The 25,346-nt window shown below is 39.5% G+C and overlaps 1 protein-coding gene across 2 annotated transcripts; it reads left to right on the forward strand.

The window, feature by feature from the left end:
• Positions 1-1,813: 1,813 nt before the first annotated feature.
• On the forward strand, positions 1,814-23,740 carry dspa (desmoplakin a). 2 transcript variants are annotated; one of them, XM_074651415.1, is made up of 24 exons: positions 1,814-2,249; positions 3,993-4,077; positions 4,219-4,337; positions 4,624-4,756; positions 8,102-8,227; positions 8,377-8,436; positions 8,525-8,692; positions 8,826-8,930; positions 9,015-9,110; positions 9,196-9,321; positions 9,772-9,924; positions 10,678-10,832; positions 11,172-11,298; positions 11,453-11,627; positions 11,718-11,962; positions 12,199-12,380; positions 12,565-12,703; positions 13,973-14,166; positions 14,305-14,467; positions 15,616-15,699; positions 15,819-15,926; positions 16,180-16,278; positions 16,968-18,782; positions 20,003-23,740. In XM_074651415.1, exons 1-24 carry the CDS (start codon positions 1,987-1,989, stop codon positions 23,198-23,200), a joined length of 8,118 nt encoding a protein of 2,705 aa, XP_074507516.1. In that variant the 5' UTR covers positions 1,814-1,986; the 3' UTR covers positions 23,201-23,740. The 2 variants fall into 2 exon arrangements, with proteins under 2 accessions (XP_074507516.1, XP_074507517.1); XM_074651416.1 differs by having other exon boundaries at positions 16,968-17,465.
• The last annotated feature ends 1,606 nt before the right edge of the window (positions 23,741-25,346 follow it).

A 25,346-nucleotide genomic window follows, 5' to 3' on the forward strand; every position in this document is an offset into this window, starting at 1 on the left:
AATTAAATGGAAATGTAACAATATATAAACTTGGTTGTCAGCTTCAAGCAGCTACGCAAAACACTAAACTCTCAAATTGACTCCTTTTGACCTCAAGAATGTTGAACCCAGGATGACACATTCTTTGCGCAACCACTATCTCAACTCGCTCTACTGGGGATTAACCATGTTGGCTGCTGTCTTCCTTAATTACTTTCAACTTTATATATATCATTATCACTTGCCAGAGTTTAAATGAGCCCACATTGATCCTGAAGCTGTAACAGAGGGAAATAGGAGCAAGCAAATGCATTGGGAACTCAAATCTAAGAAGAAATCACATCATGATTTTTAGAATAATTATTCAGAGGGTGTATAAGTGAGGTTCATGGAGTCCTTTGCAAAATTAAAAAAATTGATTTTTTTTATTATTATGACAGGGAAAAAGCACAGTGATCAATATCACAGTGAATGTGTTAGTGTTAGCCAAAAGACTAATTTCCAACTATTGTCCCTTTGCCAGATGTTAAATGATTCATTAAAACAAAAATGAAGCAAAAATCAGACCAGTCAAGTTAGATGTTATTCCAAACACTAAAAATCTATTTATTTCAATTGTAGATTTCACAAAATATGAGTTACACCATACAATATAACGAATCCAGCTGGTCTCAAATTGATCACAGAGATGATTAAATGTCTCTGACATTATACACCATCTGTATACATTTATTTTGAAGATGGCAGACAGTTGCCTTTGTTTGTAACAAGATAGTAACCACGAATAGTGGCAAAGTAGCCTATCCAACTTTAAGTCACGTTAAGTCAATAAAATAACAATAAAATACTTAAATACAATAAAATAAGTGATTAATAAAATAGCAATAAAATAGAATACAAGTTTACTACTTAAATACAATAAAATAAGTGATTAATAAAATAACAATAAAATAGAAAAAAAATATTCAACTGAAATAGAATAAAAATAAGGGACTAGTAAAATAACAATAAGATAGAATTTCATTTTCAACTTAAATACAATAAAATAGCAATAAAATACAATTCAATTTTACAACTTAAAAACAATAAAATAAGCTACTAATAAAATAACAATAAAATATGTGATTAATAAAATAACAATAAAATAGAATAAAAGTATTCAACTCAAATAGAATAAAATTAAAGGACTAGTAAAATAACAATAAAATAGAATATAATTTTCAACTTAAATACAATAAAATAAGTGACTAATAAAATAACAATAAAATAGAATACAATTTTACAACTTAAATACAATAAAATAAGTGATTAGTAAAACAACAATAAAATGGAATACAATTTTACAACTTAAATACAATAAAATAAGTCATTAATAAAACAACAACAATAAAATAGAATACAATTTTACAATTTAAATACAATAAAATAAGTGATTAGTAAAACAACAATAAAATGGAATACAATTTTACAACTTAAATACAATAAAATAAGTCATTAATAAAACAACAACAATAAAATAGAATACAATTTTTACAACTTAAATACAATACAAAAGGTGATTAATAAAACAACAATTAAATAGAATAAAATGTTAAATACAATACTATAAGTGAATAAAAATAATTCGTCAACTAGGACTTTGTCTATTAGGCTACATGAAGTTAAACACATGTTGTAATCCATAATAATTCTGTGGGGAAACAACGTTTGAAATGATTGCAACATAACTTTTTCAGCAGAATGAAAATGACAGCCCAGCAGTAATAACATTCCCACCCAGTGCTAGTGGGTGCAGGAGTGTTTCGTAAACACAGAAAGGTGTGGTTTCAGTCCAAAAGAAGCCAGCTTCCGTCTATTCACAGCAGACCATTATCTGCGCAACAGTCAGGAGAGACGGGGAGGGGAAAAGGAAAGGAGCAGATCTGTCCTCTGTCTGGTCTGGACAGCAGAGCAACAAAACAACTTCAAACTTTATATTAAAACATTAAAAACAACAACTCAGCCAACATGAGTATGTACGGCTCCAGCTCGAGACTGGCCACGCTGGGCCAGAGAAGTAATTCGCGACAGGATTTGGCGAGTCCAAGTTTTAGAAACGACGTGTTCGTCGGTGGAAACGGCTTCCAGGGAGATTACCAAGGTGGAGACGTCGGAGGCGGTGGTGGTGGTGGTGGAGGATACACCTACACCAACTCTTACTCCAGGAGCTCCATGCACGGCGGGGGGGCATCTAAAGGACAGATCAGCAAAGGTGGTGGAGGTACAATGAAGTAAGTGATCACCTGTTGCTTTGGAAATGAGTTATACGCACGAAGATGTGATTAAATAAGCCATTAAATGTACAAAAATACAAATTTATAAGAGTTCGGTTGTTCTTTAACTAACAAAATGCAAACTACAAACTACTAATTCATGCAGATTCTTGAGAACCATGTCCTCTGTGTCCATTCAAAGCCATGAAACCCATTTGGGAAAAGCAAACACTCACATCCAACCCCCCAGCATCAACACAGAAAACAGTTTTTAGAGCTAGTCACATGTCAAAGACAATTTTTGGAACAGTAATGCAGAACAGCACTTTAATATGGACATAAATGCACTTTTCTCTGCTACTAAACACGACTGCAAATTGGGTGTATGACTGCAAATGGTAGGAAATTGTGTCTGAAATGTTTACTTATTTTATTGTTATTTTTAGGTATGTTAATTTTAATACTTATTTATTCTATCCTTTTTAATGCACTGACGGGAGCTGCTGGGAGAGAAACAATATTTCGTTTTCTTCTTTGTATGCAAATACTCAGTGAAATGACAATAAAGTCAATCTTGAATCATTAGTCACCAAGCAGGTTCCCTCCAGGCCATTCACTGCTGCTGGCTCACCACAGACTGGTTATTAATGAATGCTGTAGGCCAAAGAGATAATTGTACCTAAAGGAACACAAAGTCTACTGGTTTTCTACCAGTCCAAACTCATCCCAGGGATTGACATCTTTGCTGCAAACATCATTTTCTAATGCGTTTACGTGTGTTTCATTATGCAATCCTATAGTTGAATCACTCCTGATTGGTTTTTCCAAAATATTCTGAGGAAATACGTGGACACACCCCTTACAATCATTCATGACGTCAGTGTCTAATGTTGTAACAGTGAAGTCAGAAGTGTAAAAACAGGATGTGTGTGTGGGGGAGTTGTTTAAGCTCTTTAAAGACAGAAAGTCAAGAATTGGTCAATTTTTTTTGTATTGGTGACCCTTTGGTGACCTACAAGCTATGGGCAGACTAAAAACAATTAATGAGTTTGTGTTGGATTAAAAAAGGATTATTCCCTCAGCAGAAACTGCTTTGTTCTTTCTTCAATTTTCACACATTATTGTTGTTGCCATGCCATGTTGTTCATTACGAATGTTGGATCTGATATTTTACGTTTTCATTTCCAAGTTCCGTGAAATTGAATGATCATTTACAAGCATTTATACCAATCTAGTAAGCTTTTAACTATAGTAACAGTATATGTCTTTGAAACAGTGCTTATTAAAAGATTAGAAACAAACAAAGCTAGCTCTACATACATATAAAGTAGAATTAAGTAAGGCTGGGTAATGTGATGATATATATCGTCAAAACAATATAAAAATGTCTATTGTATCTATTTTCTATATCGTTTCTATTGTTCCTTTTACACTCAAGTTCTTAAAATGAGAAAACACTCAATACTTTTCATTTGTCAAGTATTTATTTCACACAGGAGTATACAAAAATAGTCAAACAATATAGACTGTTATTTATTGAATTACCAGAAAACATGCTATATCGTTTTTGCTATATATTGTTAACGAGATATGTAATTACCTATATATTGTGATGGAGGATTTCTGTCATATCATCTAGCCCTAGATTTAAGTTCTTAAAACACATAGTACACTGTATTTTCTTTTTTTAATTATGCTTTTCACATTGATATCATTAATTACAAGCTCTGAAAATGTATTTTTTTCCCCCCTCATGTGTAGTGTGCAGGCCATCCATCAGGAAGCGATGTTCCTGACAGGCCAGTGCCAGGAATACCTGCAGAGAGCAAAGATGATTCTCCAGGGTGTAAGTGTAGCACGCAGATTACACCGAACACAGCTGATCTCAAGTGTTTGTCTTCACTCCTAGTGCTAATTAGAATAATGTCAACCTCAATATTATAGTGTTTTCTGCTCATGCATCAACACGATGATGATTTTTTTATAGGGGGGTTCAGCTGTGGAGGCAGAGCAGCTGTTGATCATGGCTGCAGGAACCATGGAGCAGATGACGTTGTGTGGCAGAGAGCTGCAGCAAATGCGTATCCCTAATGACGTGTTCAGAAGGTAAGACAGGATGCCGTGTGTGGGTGTTTGCTGTTTGTCTTTGCATGTTTGCATGTGTTCATTCACGACTGTGTATTCTGCCTAAAGGTTAATGAGTTGATATGGTAGTATTTAAGGTCGTAGAGAGTAGCATCTGAATTTAATTTTGTAGTTGAATCAAACCGTATAAAGACAAAGTAATCCTGAGGAGTTATATTTGCCCCTCAGCTGTATTTGCCCAGCTGAGCTCTTTGATGTGGAGCCATCAGTGTGGAAGATTCACAAAGTGTATACCTTTTTTGTACAGCTTAGAACAGTTCCACCACATGCATGGCATTCTCCAACAGCAGCTAGGCTTAGGCAGTGTGCCCCCGAGCGCGGGTTCCCTCGATGGGGGGAGGATCTATAATGACGCCATGGCCTGGATCGGCCAACAGAAGGTGAGCTCTTCATAAGTCAGAGACATTTAAGGACATGATACAAATAAACACATCAAATATGGGCAATATGGTTGAAATCAATTTCCTTTTTCCTTCATCAATAGTCAAGTTTATTTGCATAGCATGTTTAAAAACAATTGGTGTAGAGCAAAGTGAACACCGAGTAAAATATCACCAACAAAAGCAACAAAATAACAATAGGTTGCAATGGAAAAATACAAGGCAATATTATAATATGTGTCCAAATCTAAAACAGAATGAAACTTGTAAGAGCAATTTATAAAAAATTAAAGTTTATGAAATACTAAAACATTAAAACCACCAAGAGCAAAGGCCACTGAAATATAATCATAGTCCATAAAATAATCAAATGTATGTGTAATTCAATGATCTGTGTTCCACTGTTATGTACACATACATTTTCTTTTGAATGACAATGTATTTGTAATTTGTACAATCAATTAAATGACGATACAGAATCGTTGCCAGCATCAGTAAAGGCCGTGTCTAGAAGGTAACCTGCAAAATGCGAAATCTGATCTGAAATCTGCAAAAACCTGCAAATATATACATATATATATATATATATTATAATAGATAGATTTTGTGCAAGTTTCCCAACTTGCGGGTTACCTTCTAGACCCGACCCATCAGTACACTCGTCTGATGCATTCTGTGACTGCATCATCACCAAATGTCTTGCTAAAACTCAAATGCCCAACAGTTTTCTAACCTGTTTGAGCAGTGCGAATAGTTGCACCTGCATGTGTGTGCATGCCTGTGTTTCTGGGTGGATTAGTGTGCACTGTTTTTTTTTATGTGAAGGGTGGAGGAGGGAGGGAGGGAGGGGGATGCACTTACCCTATCACTTATTCTGACCTCCCGTAACTGAAACCATCTGGACACACTGCCAAAACCTGATCCGTGAGTCAAAGAGGCTGCGGGGGGGGGGGGGGGGGGGGGGGGCAGTGAAGAAGGATTGAAACAAAGAAGAGGAAAGAGCTCTGCCATTTGAGAAATAGACGGTGAGAGAGAGAGAGAGAGAGGAAGGCAGAAAGAAAGAAAGAAAGAGAGAGAGAGAGCGGGAGGCAGATAAAGAAGCTGTGGGAGCAAAAAAGAAAAGTAGAAGTAAAAGAGTGTGAAATCTGACACTCTCCACTGAGTCAGTTGTTGTGGGACAGGGCAGTTCAGCAGGACTGTAACATGCTCATGGGAAAACGCCCTTCTAGTCTCTACCTCACCAACCCTCCCACCCAACCAAAAACACACCCTGTCAATCTGTCACCACCACTTCAAGCCTCACCCTTTATATAATAGATCATCACCCATTTTCCCTCCGTCATCAGATGTAGAAACATTTCTTTTCTGTCTCAGTATTGAGTTATTACCTCTTTTTTTTTAAACTCCCAAACTGTGAACATATGATGACCTACTGCAGTGTCTCTATGTACGTATGTAGGTCATGCTTTTAGCCGTTGCACCTACAGTCCAACATATAACTTTGTTAACCATTCTATTCAGGCCATTAGCTTTACTGCTGATAGTCTCGTAACAGCCAAGCAGTGTGTAGCTTCATGAAGGAAAAGGGAGTGGTTAGAGAACAAAAGCCTTGAGAGAGAGAAAAAATGTGAGTAAAGGACCGGCTGAGGTCGGTTTGCTGGCAGAGCTCTTATCAAAGCTGAGGGCTGCTAACAAGAGAGGAATAGTTGGGATAGTTTCCTGCTTAGCAACGGGCTTAATGATTATATGCTGACACCTAGAGGACAAAGAGGGCAAAGACAGATTTATGGTCAAGGGAATTTATAGCAGGTATCTGTTGAGATTTAGAATAACGTTGCCTTAAAGAATAAAGAAGGCTCATTGTGTATTTTTCTTGCAGTTAAAGTAAAACCATGAAAAGACTAAAACAAGGAGCTGATTTTATTTACAACTATTGCCTGTATGGCTAAAGCAGATAAAGTTATTTCTCTGTGCTCCAGAGCTTCATTGTTGCCCAAAAACTATTAAAACACATCGATGAGCCAAACCGTTGCACTGGGTGGCATGTTCCTTCATTACAATGAACATGGCCACTGGTTTATTTTGAGTCAATTCCACACACACTGTCCTGCTGTTGTGAATACTCAATAGAGCACCAAATGTGTATTAATTCGCCTTTGAAAATAGTCCCCAACAAATGCACAATTTGTGTTTCATTTATTTTTTTCATTCAACTTTTATTTATACTCAAGATCACTGAGGGGTGACCCTCATTTACAATGACATTGAGTCAATAATAAAACAAAGAAAAGGAAAACAAAACAACAACAATGAGATATACAAATAGAGATGATACAATATCATTATAAAAATATATTAAAGCCATTAAATCTTTTTGATTAGGAAAAATAATTTGATAGAGGTGTAAAATAAAGTTAAGTATATAAAAAAGAAGAATCTTGTAATTACGATAGATAATTTGACAGATTAAAATGTAAATTAAAACACAGTTATGTAAAACAAGTAGAAGTTGGGAGATTTTAGAACAAATTTCTAAAATGTCCAAGGGGTATAAGTGAATTGATTTGAATGAGTTGCTGTATTTTCTTCCAGGAGTCAGTTGCACTTAAATTAAAACCAATTTTTCCAAGTTCCAGATTGAGTAGCATTTGCTGAAAACAGCAGGTGTTTTAGAAAATTACTGAGCTCTTCAAAAAAAATTAGATAATGTATTTATGACCTATTTTTAAAGATTTACGTCTTCAGTAGGAATGAATGGCCTCAGGGTAGAGCCACACAGACAGGTTAGGGAGGTCAGACAGCATTGAGAGACAGATTATGCTTTGTTGGTTTTTCATGAATTTGTTGATAATAAAACATAAGGAATAATGCCAGACTTATTCTTTAAAATGTGTATATACATTTGGCTGCAACTAAAGATTATTTCCATTATCAATTTGGTTTATAAAATCTTATAAAATATTGAAAAATGTCCATCCAGTTTCTCAAAGTCCAAGGTGATTTAAATGTTTTATTTTGTCAGTCCAAAAACCCAAAGGTATTCAGTTAAATATGATATAAAACAGAGAACAGCAGGAAATCTCCATATTGTAGAGGCTGAAAACAGCATTTGATGAAAAATTACTTTAACAATTAATCGTTTTTAAATATAGTTGGCAATTAATTTTCTGTCGATCGACTAATCGTTGCGGCTCTATATATACAGTATATATTAACCATTATACAGTAATGTTCCACAAAATGTTATTTATTTTGCTTCAATTGAGATTGATTTTGACATTGAAATTGTGTGCAGCAGTTATTGCATTTTTAAAAGGTAATAAACTGTGATTCTGTATCTTGTAGCGCATGATTGAGACGGCTCAGTGGGGAGACGACTCTGAAACCATAGAAAAGCAAATCATAAGCCACAGCAGAAGCCACAGCTCCATCCAGAGGAGCCAGGAAGTAGACCGCGCCCGAGATGAGCTGGTAAGTGGTTTCCCTGTTTTGAAGCTCTTCTTTAGATCCTTTAGATCTCTTGTCTGTTACGGAGGATGATCATCCATGCATCATGTGCACAAAGGTTTTGTAAATCTTATTTAAAACTGAGCAAAATAACATAATCTCTTTTTTTGTAGAACATGAGGGGCGACAAGTACAACCTGGCCATGCTGGAACAAGAATGGGAAAGCCTGCAGGTAGAACCAAACTCTTTCACAAATATGTCAAAATCAGCAGCACTTTTGTTTGTAGTATATTCATAAATTTACCTTGTGTCTGTCTCAGAAAATGTCCCACAGCCGCGTGCAGCAGCTGCGCGATCTTCAGGGCATCATCGATGAGATATCCCGAGCCATCATGTGGGTGAATGAGAGAGAAGAGGAAGAGCTGATGTTTGACTGGGGAGACAAGAACATCGACCAGTACATCCCCAGGAAGCAAGAGAGCTACTCTGTAAGGCTTCTTTTCTCCTGGTTGGATGTTTCTGACTGACTTAAACCTTTAATATTTGATATGTTTTTATTTCCTATACCATTATAATCTTAGTGAAGTATGTTGGCTCACTTACTTCCTGTTCTCCTGCCAGGGGCTGATGTGGGACCTGGAGGAGAAAGAGAAAGAGCTAAACAAGCTGAAAGTGAAAGCAGACGGACTTGTGAACAACAACCACCCTGCATCTGATAAGATTGAAGTACGTTTTTTTCTGGGTGTTTTCCTCTCCTTAACAGCTGATTATTTGTTGATGTTGTACTGATGACTCTGTGTGCGCCCACAGGCCTACATGGACACCTTACAGACCCAGTGGAGCTGGCTTCTCCAGATCACTAAGTGTATCCACATTCATCTGAAGGAGAACGCTGCCTACAGCCAAGTAAGTGCTCAGTCCTGTTGATGAAAATAGTGTCCTGTGTGTTTTCATGTGAACGCTGATCAAAGATTTTTGCTGCCACATTCAGTTTTTCAAGGAGGCCAACGAGACCTACGCAAAGCTGCAGAAGGAGCATGAGACTATCCGAAGCAAGTTCACATGCGACAAGCAGACCCCGCTGGAAAGCCTCACTGAACTCCTGAGAAACCTGGAGGTATCATTATACTATACGTATTTCCCTGCAGGTGTGGAGCATGAAACATGCTTAAAAAACGATTTGCTGCGCCTGGGTTAGCTCAGTTGGTAGAGCGGGCGTCCATGTATTAAGGCTTGGTCCTGACCGCGGCGGCCCGGGTTCGAATCCGGCCTGTGGCCCTTTCCGCATCCACTCTCTCTCTCTCCCCCCTTTCAAGACTCTATCCACTGTCCTGTCATAAAAATGGAAAATGCCCCCAAAAAAATAACTTTAAAAAAAAACAAAAAAAAAACTATTTGCTCTGTCTAGTGACCTGTTTTTTTAACAATTTGCATGTCTGGTGAACTGGTTCGGCCAGTTTTATTTAAGAGACTAAATGGAATGTCGTGTGCTTTTGAACTCTGAATGGTAGTTGCAGTGTACAGTGGTTCAGTTAATAACACAGATCTGATTTTTGCACGTTCACAGAGAGAGAGGGAGCGAGTCATGGAGAATAAGAGGCAGGTCCAGAGTCTGGTCAGCAAATCTAAGGCCATTGTCAGGCTGAAACCTCGCAACCCTGAGGAGAAGAGCAGCAGCCCCGTCATCGTTGAGGCCATATGTGACTTTAAACAAGACCAGGTGGGATATATGCTCTCTCTCACACACACACACACACACACACACACACACACACACACACACAAACACATTCACACACCTTAGACTGTATATAAGAAGTAGACGTAGTCACTGTGACATCAGTCATTGGTTTGTGGGCTGCCGTTTTGAAACCTTGAGTCCGGCATTTTTGGCCGTCGCCATCATGTTTTTTTGCAACCAGAAGTGACATGTGAGGGTGGAGCTAAGTACAACCGAATGCTGAATGAGACATTTTTAGGCGTCCAAAATGTTACTTTCAAGAACTGAAAACACACTGTGAAAGGGTTAAAGCTGTAAGACAAAAACATGGACAACTCCCAGACCGGACAACGCCGTGGTAGTGACCTGTCGATCACAAGGTAGCCACGTCCTAAAACATACCCTGCTTTATGGTCTATTTGACTCTAAATTGGACCATAATTTACTAAATGAACATTATGCTGTATTGAAGAAGACTTGAAACTAGCGATTGAGACCATAAACTCATGTTTACAATGTTATATATGTAATAAATCAAGTTGGAAGTAGGGTCATTCTCTCATAGACTTCTATACAATCAGATGTCTTTTTGCAACCAGAGGAGTCGCCCCCTTAGAAAGAATGCAAGTTTAAGGCACTTTCACACTGGCTTCACTTTTCAGAATTGGACGTAGCCCACTAACACACACAGAGTATGAAGTGGAATATTACAAGTATGATTCAGCGTTTTCTCTGTTCTGTTTTGTGCTTCAGATAGGGATTTTAAAAGGGAACGATGGCATCCTTAAGGATAACTCGCAGCGCAGCAAGTGGCTCGTGACGGGACCTGGAGGTCTGGACATGTTGGTCCCCTCTGTGTGTCTGCTGATCCCCCCGCCAAACCCGCTCAGCATCGGCCTCGCCAACAAGTAAGAACCATTCAGTCAGTGTAGACCAATGTAGGTCTGTGAAAAACCCTGCACAGATGGTCAGGGCAGTTAAAAAAAGGTATCGACTCAAGGGGATTTATAGTGTAACAAATATATTGGATGCATCACATTTTCCGGAGCTAGATAGAAAAACAGCCGTCCTTTTGGGATGGTAATAAATATTTTTTATTCTAAAAGTTTTTCTAAGCATAAGAGGTAAAAAAATAACCATAACCCACAAAGGAGCAAGTAATCATCCTGTTAAAATGAAAATATTTTGATAAATATAACATGTTTATCATGTAGTGTCTGCATATTAATGGCTTGTGCTGTTCCTAGGAATGAGCAGTATTATGAAGCCATCATGAGCATCTGGAATCAGCTCTACATCAACATCAAGAGTCTCATCTCGTGGCAGTACTGCCTCAAAGACATGAACTACATCAGCTCCCTCACTGTCAGCATGGTAAGACGTCACAAAGAGTTTTACTGTTACAATAACTTACTGTTTTCATACCAAGTAAAGCTGAACTAAATTCAGTTTCCGTCTTATCGAAAACAATTTATCTGACGCCTCTCGTGTCTTTTGCTTAACCTGACCGCTCTCCGTTGCCTCTCAGCTGTCTAAGATGCGTCCAGATGAGTACCGCAGTATCATCCAAAGACTGGAGACTCACTACCGAGAGTTCCTGAGTAACAGCAAAGGGTCTGAGGTGTTTGGGGAAGAGGATAAGAAAACGATCAAGAACCACTTTGATAAAACCCAGAAGCACATTGAAACACTGATTATCCACAGTGAGTATAAAAGGTCTTATTCCTAAATTGTCAGTCCACAAAATGTTTCAGTTTTTTCCACTATAAATGTATATTGTCTATATTTTGCAGCAGGTGAAGAAGGGGTGAAGGTTGAACCCTCAAAGCCCCCCACGTTCGACAAGATCGCCCCCGTGGTCAAACCCCAGCCTCCCCCTCCCCAACCCAGCTCCACCCTCAGCCTCAGCCTGCTCCATAGTCTGCAAGAGATTCGACGCAGGCTGGAGCTGGCCGAGTCCGGTCTCACCAGTCACCTCCACGTTCACCTGGGGGACAACAGTGTGCACGAGTGCTCTGTGCACATCCAGCAGCTGGAGGTGTGTAACTTTATCCTTTATCGTTCTGTCTAATTAAAAGTGAGGTTCCTCTTTGGTAAAAAAAAAACCATTTCAAAATTGGCAAAATATAACTGTAAATATACCCTCTGTGTACAGCTTACCACAAGAAAATTACGAGTGAATCTCTTAAACAAAATATTAATTTCCTGTTTCAAGCACAGTGTGAAACAGCTGATTATGCTAAATGTAATGTATTATGACATATTGACATCCAGAGTGTGAACCAAGACCTGGACTCCATTCATGATGAGTACCTGCGACTGAGAGCAAAGATTCTAAAGCAGCTGGCTGGGATACCTGCAGACTCCGAGCAAGCCAAGTTCCTCCGCTCTGAACTGGAAATCATCAACCAGAAACTGGGAGGCCTGCAGGGTCTCTACCCGGCCTACCATCAAAGGTACGTTAATTTAGGCTATTCACATCACCTTTATATTTATCCCACAATGATTGAGAAATTTCTGCACAAAATAAAGTAAGTACCGGGACCAGAACTTGTTGCAACATACAGCTTTACTGATTACAAAGTCAAATCACTGTTTTCCTCATTAAATGTGCATTTAATGTCTTTGCGTGTTTACCAGGCTGTCGGCTCTTAAGGGGTTGCTCCAGAGCCTTCTTCAGGCTGAAGATATCATTAAAGTCCACGAGACCCGGCTGACGGAGAAGGAGACCACCTCTCTGGACCTTATAGAGGTGGAAAACTATCGGAGCACACTAAAGGTTTGACACACTTTTTATATTTAGTTTGAACTGCAAGACTTATACAAATTAATTAGTAGCACTAAATCATCGTTGTCCTCTGTGGGACATGAGGCCACAACCAGTTATACACCATCTCCTATTTTATATTGCAATATCACTATATGTTGTGATATACTACTACTTGAACAAGGAAGTTCATTCTTGACCTTAGAAACCGTATGTGTGACCGTATAACATGAACACAAAAGGTCCACTTACTAGCTTTTTTCTGAGCTTTCAACCACATTTCACAGTCTTTACGTCTCTTCAGTCCTCAGTGACTGGATGGGTTATTATGATCCCCACTCTTGTATGCAACAACTTGTTGGCATATGCTGAGGATTCACACTTGGGTCACATGACAAAACCAAGTGGTGTGAATGTAACAAAGTACATTTACTAAGTATTGTAGTATGAGTATTGTACTTGAGTACACATTTGTGGTAAATGAGTATTTCCATGTTATATCACTTTATACTTGTACTCCACTACAATTCAGTTAAAAATAAAGGTAATGATAATAATCCAACAAATGATAACACTCACATGGGCCATTTTTCTGCATTTCTGAGTACTTTTACTTTTGATAGTTTCAGTACATTTTGTGTACTTTTATTTATTTAGGACCTACTATGCTCATTTCAAGGTACATTCTTGTATTTTGGGTTTCTACTAGAACATGTTTACATGCTTTAATGTTCAAAAAACACATTTATTTTTCTCTTTAAGACTGGCTTGTGAGAAAAATATGGTGCACATTTGCAAAGGTAGTTCTCAAGCTGTGGTTGATATATTCTATTGAGCCTGCAGGTGACATAGGAAAGGGAGCCAAATCTGAATGGCTTATCAAATCACATGTTTTCTGATCTAGGCAACCCACAAAATACTGACTGGGTTGTCTTATTTCACAGTTTGTGGCTTGGTAGGCACTCCAGATACCCAAATATATGTGCACAAGCACTGAAAAGTGAGTTTTTTATGATATGTCACCTTTTAAGTAACATTTTAAATGCAGGAATTTAACTTGTAATGGAGCATTTTAATATTACAGTATTGCTATATGCAGTAGGATCTGAATACTTCTTCCACCACTGACAAAACCGTAGCCAATCTCTGACGAAGACCAATCATATCATGTATAAATTCTTGTCATAGCACCCACCTCTTTATGTGAATAAGACTCTAATAGGATATATGTTTATAGTTGAAATGTAAAATTTGAATCTATTTTTTGATTGTCTATTAAAGCAAATGAAGAGTGATCTGGAGCAGAAAAGAGACTTGCTGACGGCCATGGAGTCTGACCTGGCTAAAGCAGTGCACTGTAATGGTCAAATCTCCGAGTCTTTCCACAAGTGTGACGTGGACTTGTCCAAGTACTCAGACCTGGTGGGTCAGATGTCTGACCGCTGGCGCCGCATTCAAACTCAGATCGACAGCAGGTATGATAGTTTGTACATGTACACACATTCCCTCAATACCTGTGAATATTTCTCCACATCCTCCGTCCGTCATTGCTGGTAACAACTCTAAAAACATCCTTTCATCCCTTCCTCTCCCTCCCACTCTTTCCTCCTCAGAGTGTGGGACTTGGAGAAGCAGGAAAAACAGCTGAATCATTACCAGCAGAGCAGCACTCAGCTGGATCAGTGGATCAACAATGCCAGGAATCGCCAGGACACGCTTCAGTCGGTCAAGCTCAGTGACATCCAGACTCTGATGGACCACCTCAACCAACAGAAGGCATGTCTTTCCATGTTTACATCAACATATTGTAATCAATAATAATAGTTGAACTGATTTTATTTTTAATTGGAAATACTGACAGCCATGAGCATTGGTGTAGGTGTGTGGATTTTATAAATTAAACAGCAGCATAAGTGGAAAGTGTGCAAAAATATGTGTACATGATTCGACTTACTAGCCCTTGAGACCAAGAAAATTAATTTGTTGAGTAACCGCTTATAATATTATCAACATTCTTGTCTAATATTATAATAATATTAAAATTATTATCTAATATTATAATAATATTATTAAAATTCTTGTCTAATATTATTGTATCATTAAAATTCTCATCTAATATTGTAATAATAGCAATGAAATTCTTATACAATATTATAATAATAACATTCAAATTCTTGTTTAATATTAATATATCATTACAATTCTTGTCTAATATTATAATAATACAATTAAAATTATATTATAATATAATAATAATATTATTAAAATGATTGTCTAATATTATAATAATATCATCAAAATTCTTATCTAATGTAATAATGTTATAAAAAACCATCTCTAATATAATAATATCATTAAAATTCATGTGTAATATTATAATAATATCATTAAAATGATTATCTAATGTTATAATAATATTAAAATTCTTGTCTAATATAATAATATAATTAAAATTCTATTCTAATATTATAATAATATTATTCAAATTCTTGTTTAATATTATAATAATATCATCAAAAGTATTATCTAATGTAATAATATTATTCAAATTCTTGTCTAATATTGTAATAATATTATTAAAATTCTTGTCTAGTATTACAATAATATCATTAAAACTCTTGTCTAATATTATAACAATATCATTACATTTCTTGTATAATATAATAAAATTATTAAAAGTATTGTCTAATATCATAATAATATCATTAAAATTATTGTCTAATATTATTATAACATCATTAAATGTGTTGTCTAATATTATAATAATATTATTAAAATTACTGTGTAATATTATAATAGTATTATTAAAATTATTGTCTTATATAATAATAGTATCATTAAAATTCTTAATGGATATCTTAGAAGAAGCGCAGACTGGTCAGGGTCTTCAGTGAATTTAATGCCCCCTTTTTCTGACTCTACAGGCACTACACACTGAAATTAAAGGAAAGAAGGAGAAAGTCGAGGTTGTGCATAGAAATGCTGACACCTGTGCTACCTCCATAAAGGTAGGTAGTTAATTAATGTGCACCGTTTTCTTTCATTTTTTATACATGTTATGAAGCTGATTAGCCCCGGCAACTACAATACAAAATAATGAAGTCCGTATTGTGTTGTGTGTTTTCAGGACTATGAGCTGCAGCTGGCTTCCTACAGTTCAGGCCTGGAGACTCTGCTCAATATTCCCATCAAGAGAACAATGCTTCAGTCCCCCGCTTCTGTGGTCAGACAAGAGGTATGACGACCGTCTCTCCATTGAGTCACACTAAACCAATTATTAATACACATGTTAGTTATTACACATTCAATTAATTATTATATGTTAATCTTGTGTTTGTTAATTATAAATTAAACAATTTATATTATGACCTCATGTAATACAACAGGTTTAAAGGTTAATCCCTTAATTGCATCCGTCTCACTGGTATGTAATTTAACACATAAACGTTTGACATCAGTATTAATCCAATGATTTTAACTCCCATCAGTCGGCTGACCTCCAGTCCCGCTACATTGAGCTACTCACCCGCTCCAGCGACTATTACAAGTTCCTTGGGGAGCTGCTGAAGAACATGGAAGAGCTGAAGGTTAGTATTGCATTTTTAAGATGGCGTTTAAAGGAACAGTGTGTAACTTTTCGTGGGATCTATTAGCTGAAATTGAATATAATATTCATAACTATGTTTTCATTAATGTATAATCACCTGAAACTAAGAATTGTTGTGTTTTCATTAGCTTAGAATGAGCTTTTCATATCTACATAGGGGGCCGGTCCTCTTCACAGAGTCCGCCATGTTGCTCCACCATGTTTCTAGTGCAGAACGGACAAACCAAACACTGGCTCTAGACAGAGCCTTTCATGTTTTTACGTTACCTGAAGGCCACCGTAGTTCTCTGACATGCTTGTGAAACTGCTGTAACGTGAGCCGCAGACTGGAAAACTGCGGTACCGCCAGCCGCGGTCTGACTTATGTTGCTCCTAAAGTAGTGTTATTCCAGTAAGGATGGCCTCTGAGCAAGGCGAATGGCATTACCACGGTTTTGCATGTTACCACAGTATTGGAAAGGGAGAAGTGAGCAGAGGGGTACTCAGTTGGTACTCAGTTGGTTGCAATTTGCAAGTACACCACTAGATGCTGCCAAATCCTTTAAGACATCATTGTTTCTGTGAGTCAATAATATTGTGTAAAATAAATAGTATGATAAAACAATGTTGTTTAACAATATGAAAGTAGGTGACTAAGGCTCTTTCTGTTTTTGTCAATGCTCTCTTCAGATCAGGAACACCAAGATTGAGATGTTGGAGGAGGAACTGAGACGTCTGAAGGAGGACATCCAGGATCGCAACCAGAAAAACAAGTCTCTGGAGGATGCTTTGGCCCGCTACAAACTGGATCTCACTCAGTCACAAGACCAACTCATTTCTATGGAGGAAGTGAAGAGAGTCTCAGTGATGAAAGTCAATACCACCATGGAGAACCTGGATAGCACAAACAGCCAGCTTCAGGATCTTAACGACCAGCTGACCCGCATTAAATACCAGCTGGATGAAGAAAAGAGGAAGAGAAGGTTGGCAGAGGAACGCTACACCAGCCAGCAGGAAGAGTACGAGGCGGCGGTTCGCCGCAGACAGAAAGAACTGGAAGAACTCAACTGGGCCAAGATTGACTTGGAAAAGTCTGTGAAGGACAAGGAACGTGAACTGGAGAGGATGAAGATACTGCTGGACGAGGAGGCGGCGCGTCGGCGAAGCGCTGAATCAGATAGCTCAAAGGTAAGAACACAGTGTAGCCAGGAGGTTAATCAACTTAAGCAGACATACGAGACACAGATCCACGTCACCAAGACGTCAATCCTGAAAGCCTCACAACAGAAAGAAGAAGACACGACGGAGCTTAGGCTGCAAGTTGACAGACTCACGTCTGAGAAGAGAGATCTGGAGGAGGAGCTGAGGAGACTGAGGCAGTCCATCGCTCACACAGAGGAGCAGAAGAGCAGAGCAGAGCAGGAGGCCAGCCAGCAGAGGTCCTCGGTGGTGCAAGAGACGAGGATACGCAGCGAGTTGGAGGTTCAGCTGAGAACCCTCATGCAGCAGGGAGGAGAGGATGAGCTCAAACTAAAGGAGTCCATCAAAAGCAATCAGGAGAAGTCCAGACAAATCAGCATGCTGACGTTTAACCTGGAGGAGGAGGGGAAGAAGAGGAGAGCTCTGGAATTAGAAATCAGTCATCTGAAACAGGCTGAGGCCGACCTGAAGGCAAAGAACACCTCCCATCTGGAGTCCATTAACAAGCTCAAAGTGTCTGAGCAGGAGATCCGCATCACCCGAGTAGAGCTGGAGAAGCAGACCAGTGAGAAAGCCAAGGCCGAGCAGAGCTCTACCCGGCTGCAGAGCCGTATCCGGGAACTCCAGTGCTCTCTGGATGGAGCGGGAGCCGAGCTGGAGAAGCAGAAGAAGGCAACCCAGGAGGAGTTCACACGTAGAAAGAGGATGGAGGCAGAGCTGGAGAGGATGACGCATACTTGCAGAGAGCACACCACCACGATTAGCACAATGAAATCCATCCAGGTAGAAACTTCCAACTATGAGAGGAAGTTCGAGCAGGATCGCAGCGCCCTCCAGGATGCTCTGGACAAGAGTCTGAGGGAGCACAAAGTCACCAAGCAGGAATTGGCAGCCGTCACGGCCGAGCTGAGGGCGCTCAAACAGAAGCTCCAGCAGGAGCAGGCTCGAAGCCACGAGCTCAACCAACGCAACGAGAGTCTGTACAAGACCATCGAGGAGAAGAGCCGCCAGCTCTACGAGTACACCGCCGAGATCGAAAAGCTGAAGACTCTGACGCAGAACCTGACGAAGGAGAGGCTGAGGTTGGAGGAGGAGCTGAGGACGGTCAGGCAGGAGAGAGACGACATGAAGTTTAACAAAAACGCTACTGATGGAGAGACTGCCACTCAGATCTCAGCCCTGCATGTGCAGCTTCAGAGTAGCACCAAGAGGACCACGGAGCTCCAGGTTCTCATCAATGACCTAACCAAGGAGAGAGAAAAGCTCAAAGTGGAAATAGACAAATTCCAAAAGCAATCGATTGAGGTATTTTTGATTGCATTGAAGGATCAACCCCACATAATTCACCTAATTTTTTCCCTGATTTTGCATGAATGGCTATAGGTGCATTAGGACTGAGCATGATTTCAAAGTGGTCCTGTTATATTAGTTCATTATTTTATGAGTTTTGCATGAAATTCACTTACAAATGGTTTTGCTCAGACTTGCATGTTGTTCACCCTTTTAACTTTCATATTGTATGACTGAACTTAACTCATACAATAATAACAATCACTTAATTATTAACTACATACTAATTGATGTAATATATACTGTATAATGTAGGGCTGTCAATCGATGCAAATATTTAATCGCGATTAATCGCACATTTTTTATCTGTTCAAAATGTATCTTAAAGGGAGATTTGTCAAGTATTTAATACTATACTAATACTATCAACATGGGAGTGGGCAAATATGCTTGTTTTATTCAAATGTATGTATATATTTATTACTGGAAAATCAATTAACAACACAAAAAATTACAAATATTTTCCAGAAACCCTCACAGGTACTGCATTTAGCATAAAACATATGCTCAAATCATAACAAACTCAAGCCCAACAGGCAACAACAGCTGTCAGTGTGTCTGTGTGCTGACTTGACTATGACTTGCCTAAAACTGCATGTGATTATCATAAAGTGGGCATGTCTGTAAAGGGGAGACTCGTGGGTACCCATAGAACCCATTTTCATTCACATATCTTGAGGTCAGAGGTCAGAGGTGAAGGGACCCATTTGAAAATGGCCAGTTTTTCTCGTCAAAACTTAGTGTAAGTTTGGGGTGTTATTTAATCTCCTACGCGACAAGCTAGACGTCGCGAATATGACATGGTTGGTACCAATCGATTCCTTAGGTTTTCTAGTTTCATATGATACCAGTATATTATACTAAAAATCGCAAGTTGCGTTAATGCGTTAAAGAAATTAGGCGTTTAAAACAAATTTGCTTTGACAGCCCTAATATAATGTACATGTACTTTCTAATCATTCAGTGGCCTATGACATCACACATCATATAGATATTGATGAAAAATTTTATATATTGATTAGCTCTTACAACATGCAGTTAAGGAAAGCCACGTGTAATTAATTCAGTCGAGTTGAAGCTCTTTGCATAATCTGCTTTTTGCTCTGTGCATCACTTATTGGCATTTCTTTACAGACTTAATAATGTGTTTTCTTTTTTTTTCTTTCTCTCCCCAGACGTCCATGATGGTGCATAGTTCCCAAACCCAATACAGCGAGCTGGTACTAGAGAGGGACAGTCTGATGTCCAAGCTCAAACTTCTGGAGCAGGACAAGACCCGTCATCAGCGCATAGAAGAGGAGCTCACCCGCATCAAGCTCACGCTAGACACCGAGCTCCGCAACAAGCAGCGTCTGCAGGATGAAAAGAACGTCATCGTCAAGGATTTCAACTACATGAAAAGCCAGTATGAGCTGAGAGAGAGCCATATCAGGCAGTTTGAATCGGATAGAGACAAGGCTGATCGGGACAGGCTCTCCCTGAAGAGTGACATCGAGAGGCTTATGAGGGAGCTGAAGACTGTCGAGGAGAGGTACAAGAGCCGTCTGTTGATCTCTGAGAAGGAGGCGTCGGACCTGGCTCTCAAGAGAGACGCTCTGGAGAGAGAGATAAAGAGGCTGCAGCAGAGACCCAGCACTCTGGGCAAGCAGACCCAGACAGATGAGAAGGTCCCGACAGTGGATCCATCCAAGCTGGTATTTGACGGCGTGCGCCGCAAAGTCACAGCCCACCAGCTTTGTGACTGCGGCATAATCAGCAAAACCACGCTAGACCAGCTCCTGAAGGGGAAAAAGAGCGTGGATGAGGTCGCTGTGGACATCCAGCTCAGTCTAAAGGGTACCGGCATCATTGCTGGCATGACGACAGACTCTCAAGGGAAAATGCCGTTCACTAAAGCGAAAACCAACAAGCTCCTCACCCCAGAGAGCGCCCTCATGCTCCTGGAAGCTCAAGCTGCAACGGGCTACATAGTGGACCCCGCGTTTAATGAAAGGATGCCCGTGGATACTGCCTGCTCACGAGGGATCATAGACACAGATGACAGAGACACCTTGGTGACAGCTGAAGCAGCCAGCACAGGCTTCAAAGATCCATACACTGGCAAAATGTTGTCCGTGGGTCAGGCTTGCAAACAAGGCCGCGTAGACAAAGACACGGCCGTCCGCTTGCTCCAGGCTCAGGAGTCCGTTGGAGGCATATTGGACCCTGTTCTGAGTGTGTTCCTTCCCAAAGATCTGGCCTTGGATCGCAATCTTATCGATGAGGAGCTCTACAGGGCTTTGGACAAAAAACCCACCTGCTACCTGGAGCCAGCGACTGGAGAGAAGATCAGCTACAATGACCTGAGGAAGAAGTGTACGGTGGAACCTGTTTCTGGCTTGCTCCTGCTCCGTGGTCAAGAGAAGCCCAAGACAGTGCCGGGTCTCCGCGGTGAAGTCTCCGTCATAGATCTCGTTGATGCTGGACTGCTGGATAAAACTGACATGGCAAAGCTCACAACAGAGGAAATCCAAAAAAAGCTAAAGAACTATCTCTACGGCTCCACCTGCATCGCAGGGATCTACGACGAGGCCAACGACCGAGTAATGCCCTTCTATAATGCAATGAAGGAAGGCCTGCTCATGAGAGGGACCACCCTGGAGCTTCTTGAGGCCCAAGCTGCTTCTGGCTTCATTGTTGATCCAGTCAACAATGTGTTCTTGACAGTAGAAGAGGCTGCAAAGAGAGGCCTGATAGGAAACGAGTTTAAGAACAAGCTGCTGTCTGCAGAGAAGGCGGTAACTGGATACAGAGACCCATCCACAGGAAAGACAATCTCCCTCTTCCAGGCCATTGAGAAAGATCTTATTGAGAAAGGACATGGAATCCGTCTTCTTGAGGCCCAAATTGCTAGCGGCGGTATTATTGACCCCAAACAGAGCCACCGCATTGACGTCGCTATTGCCTATAAAAGGGGATATTTTGATGAGGAGATGAATGAGATCCTAACTTACGAAGGAGATGACACAAAAGGGTTCTTTGACCCTAATACTAAGGAGAACCTGACATATCTTCAACTTAAGGACAGGTGCATGACAGACAGCAAGACAGGCCTCATACTCCTGCCGCTGAAAGACAAGAAGAAGCCCCAGAAGGTGCAGGAGAGCCGCACCAATGTCCTCCGCAAGAGGCGGGTTGTGATCGTTGACCCAGACACTGGGCTGGAGATGTCAGTGAGGGAGGCCTATCACAAGGAGCTAATCGACTACGACACGTTCCTGGACTTGTCGGAGCAGGAGTGCGAGTGGGAGGAAATAACTATAAAAGGGTCTGACGGCTCCTCACGTTTGGTGATAGTGGACAGGAAAACAGGAACCCAGTATGACATCGCGGACTGCCTGGAACGCGGTGTCGTTGAGCAGAAGTCTTTGGATCAGTATCGTGCCGGAACGCTAACCCTGACCCAGTTTGCAGACCAAATTACCAGCAGAACCAGCAGTGGCGAGATGACCATCTCAGCCCTCAATGTTGACGACATGGTCACCTGCAGCAGTCCCACCCAGGCGGCGCCATCCTCTCCTACCGTTCGTAAACGCTTCAACAGTATCTCTATCACTGTTTCTCCCCCTGAGCTGTTCGACGACCAGAGCCCCGTGGCGGCTATATTCGACACCGAGACTTTGGAGAAAATCACCTTGTCTGAAGGGCTCAGAAGAGGCATAGTTGACACCATTACAGCACAGAGGCTGCTGGAAGCCCAGGCATGCACGGGCGGTATTATCAACCCCGCCACTGGCGAGAGACTGTCGCTGCAGGATGCCGTCCATCAGAGCATCATTGACGACAGCATGAGCGCCAAGCTGAGGCCTGCCCAGAAAGCCTACCTTGGGTTTGAAGACGTGAAGACTAAAAGAAAGATGTCCGCAGCCGAGGCGGTGAAGGAGGCGTGGTTGCCCTACGAAGCTGGCCAGAGATTCTTGGAGTTCCAGTACCTGACAGGAGGCCTGATAGAGCCCGGAAGTGGACGCCGCATCACCATCGAAGAAGCCATCCGCAGAGGTTGGCTGGATGGTCAGGGGGCCCAGAAGCTTCAAGATACACGGAACCAACAGAAGAATCTGACCTGTCCCAAGACAAAGCTGAAGATCTCCTACAAGGAAGCCATGGACAGCTGCATGGAGGAGACAAGCAACGGTATGAAGATGCTGCCGGCCACCTCGATGTCCACCAAGGGGATCAGCAGCCCTTACAATGTCTCTAATCCCGGATCTCGCTCTGGGTCCAGGGCCGGTTCCCTTGTCGGCTCCAGGAGTGGGTCTCGTAGAGGCAGTGTGGATTACTCTTCCACTTACAGCTATAGCTTCTCCTCCAGCAGCACCAACACTCAATCTTAATACACAACATAGAAAATAGAATGAAACTAGACTAGTTAATACCAGCAGTTTTTATAACAGTTTGCTTTTCTAAATGCTTTTCTGATTATGAAATTTGGGGAGGTTTGTTTAAATACTAATGCTGAATTCATTTAAGTGTTTTGATTGTTTGCAATTTTTGGTGATTTGGTGTTTCAATATTAAACTTAATGCATAGTATAATTATTATTCTCAAGCACAATGAATATATTTGTCATAGCTCATTTTAATATATGGCTTTTTTTTTTTTAATTTAACAATTTGTTATTTCAAAATATGCTTGTTCACCTCAGCTTCAGCGTGCACTAAGAATTAAGTTTGCTTTTTTTATTTGTTGTTTTTTTGCAACTTGACTTATGTATGTGTTCATTTATTTTTTGAAAAAAAAAAAAAATTGTTAATTGCAAATACTGAGGTTTGGCTTAAAATACTGACTTGACAATGTAATGATCATCTATGAAAATTCCTTGCCACTAAAATGGTATTCTCACGTGATTGAAAATAAAGTTGTCATAACAATTTAGATTTATTCGTTTGCTCATTCATTCATTTACTAGCTGGATAACTGTATTGCGCATTAAAAGCTTTAACAGTTCACTGTGTGAGGAGAAAGCAGTACCCATTGTAACCTATGGATGGCGCTAATTGTCATGCTAAAACTGTAATGACAAGCCTGTTTTCCCTCTTAACACACCATAGGTGGGAAACAAAACTGTGCACTTTACAGTATAATGTTAGCAGGAATGTAATGTTGGAAATATTAACGGACTGAAAGGTAATTTCACCAGCGATGCATGGGTGTTATTTTTTTAAATTTGATAATCATGGTCCCTATATACCTATATATACTGTATATATATGAACAAACATTGGTATTAATAATAATAATAATAATAATAATAACTTTATTTATATTATTATGTTACAAAGTGCTTCACAAACAAGGACAAATCAAAGAAAATTGGAGCAAACAGATACAAGATCACAGTCAGCAAATAAAAATAACACATAAAACATCAAAAGTAAAAGTAATGAATAAAAGCACACATCAAGAACTGATAAAATAAGCAACAGATAAGATATTTTTTTTAAAGACAATCGGTAAAAGTGAGTCCAGTGACCAAGCATTATGAGCAAGTAAGTTTATTACAACAGATAAACCTAATGAATATGATAATCTCAAATAAAAAATGAAATTATTTATGAAGTCATTATACTTTGATAGTACATTTGGCTCAAACAGGTTAAACCCACTTCTATTATTGCTAACATATAAACTGAATGTACCCCCTAAATATTGGTCATTATACCACTGAACCACAGAGTAAAACAATTTGACATATTCACACAGAGTTTTGAACATGAACATGAAGGGCATTAAAGCCCTGTGAGGCAAATTTGTAATTTTGGGCTACATGAATACAACCGACTTGAGAATCAGAAATACTTTATTGATCCCAGGAGGGAAATTAGGACGTTACAATTGTTCTTATATATAGGTATAAAGAAATGCAAATGTAAATAAATCCGATTTTATTGTCACACATTGCATTGCACACAGTGACATTTAATCTCTGCATTTAACCCATCCTAGTATTAGGAACAGTGAGCAGCCACTAGCTGTCCGGGGAGCAGTTTGGCTTGCTCAAGGGTACCTCTAGCAAAGTTACAGCTACCAGTCCTACTTCATCATATACATACAGGTACATACATGGAATTTGACCTCTGCATTAAACCCATCCTTAGAAGCAGTAAGAAAAATATAAATTTATATAATATAAGAAAAATAGAAATAAAGGAGTAAAATGTAAATTATGCACATGCTACAGCCTATAACACAATATATGTAGAGTACTATAAATAAATATTGATATGAGAAATATAAGAACTATGTGCATCAAAAACATAAAATTTATAACCACAGTGTGAATAAGTAAATAAGAATAGAAAATGCAGAGAAGTGGGGTCTATTAAGTGTGTTAAATGTAGTATTAGTAGTAGTGTACTGTTGAATTATTGTACAAATTATTGTACAGTTAAGTTAAGAGTAATTATTTTACAGATAACTTGACTTTGACACATACACATATAAATCTTTGTTTTAGGTGATGGACTATAGCAAACCTTT

This window comes from Sebastes fasciatus, chromosome 11, assembly GCF_043250625.1.
Source record: "Sebastes fasciatus isolate fSebFas1 chromosome 11, fSebFas1.pri, whole genome shotgun sequence".
In the NCBI taxonomy this organism is placed as follows: Eukaryota; Metazoa; Chordata; class Actinopteri; order Perciformes; family Sebastidae; genus Sebastes; species Sebastes fasciatus.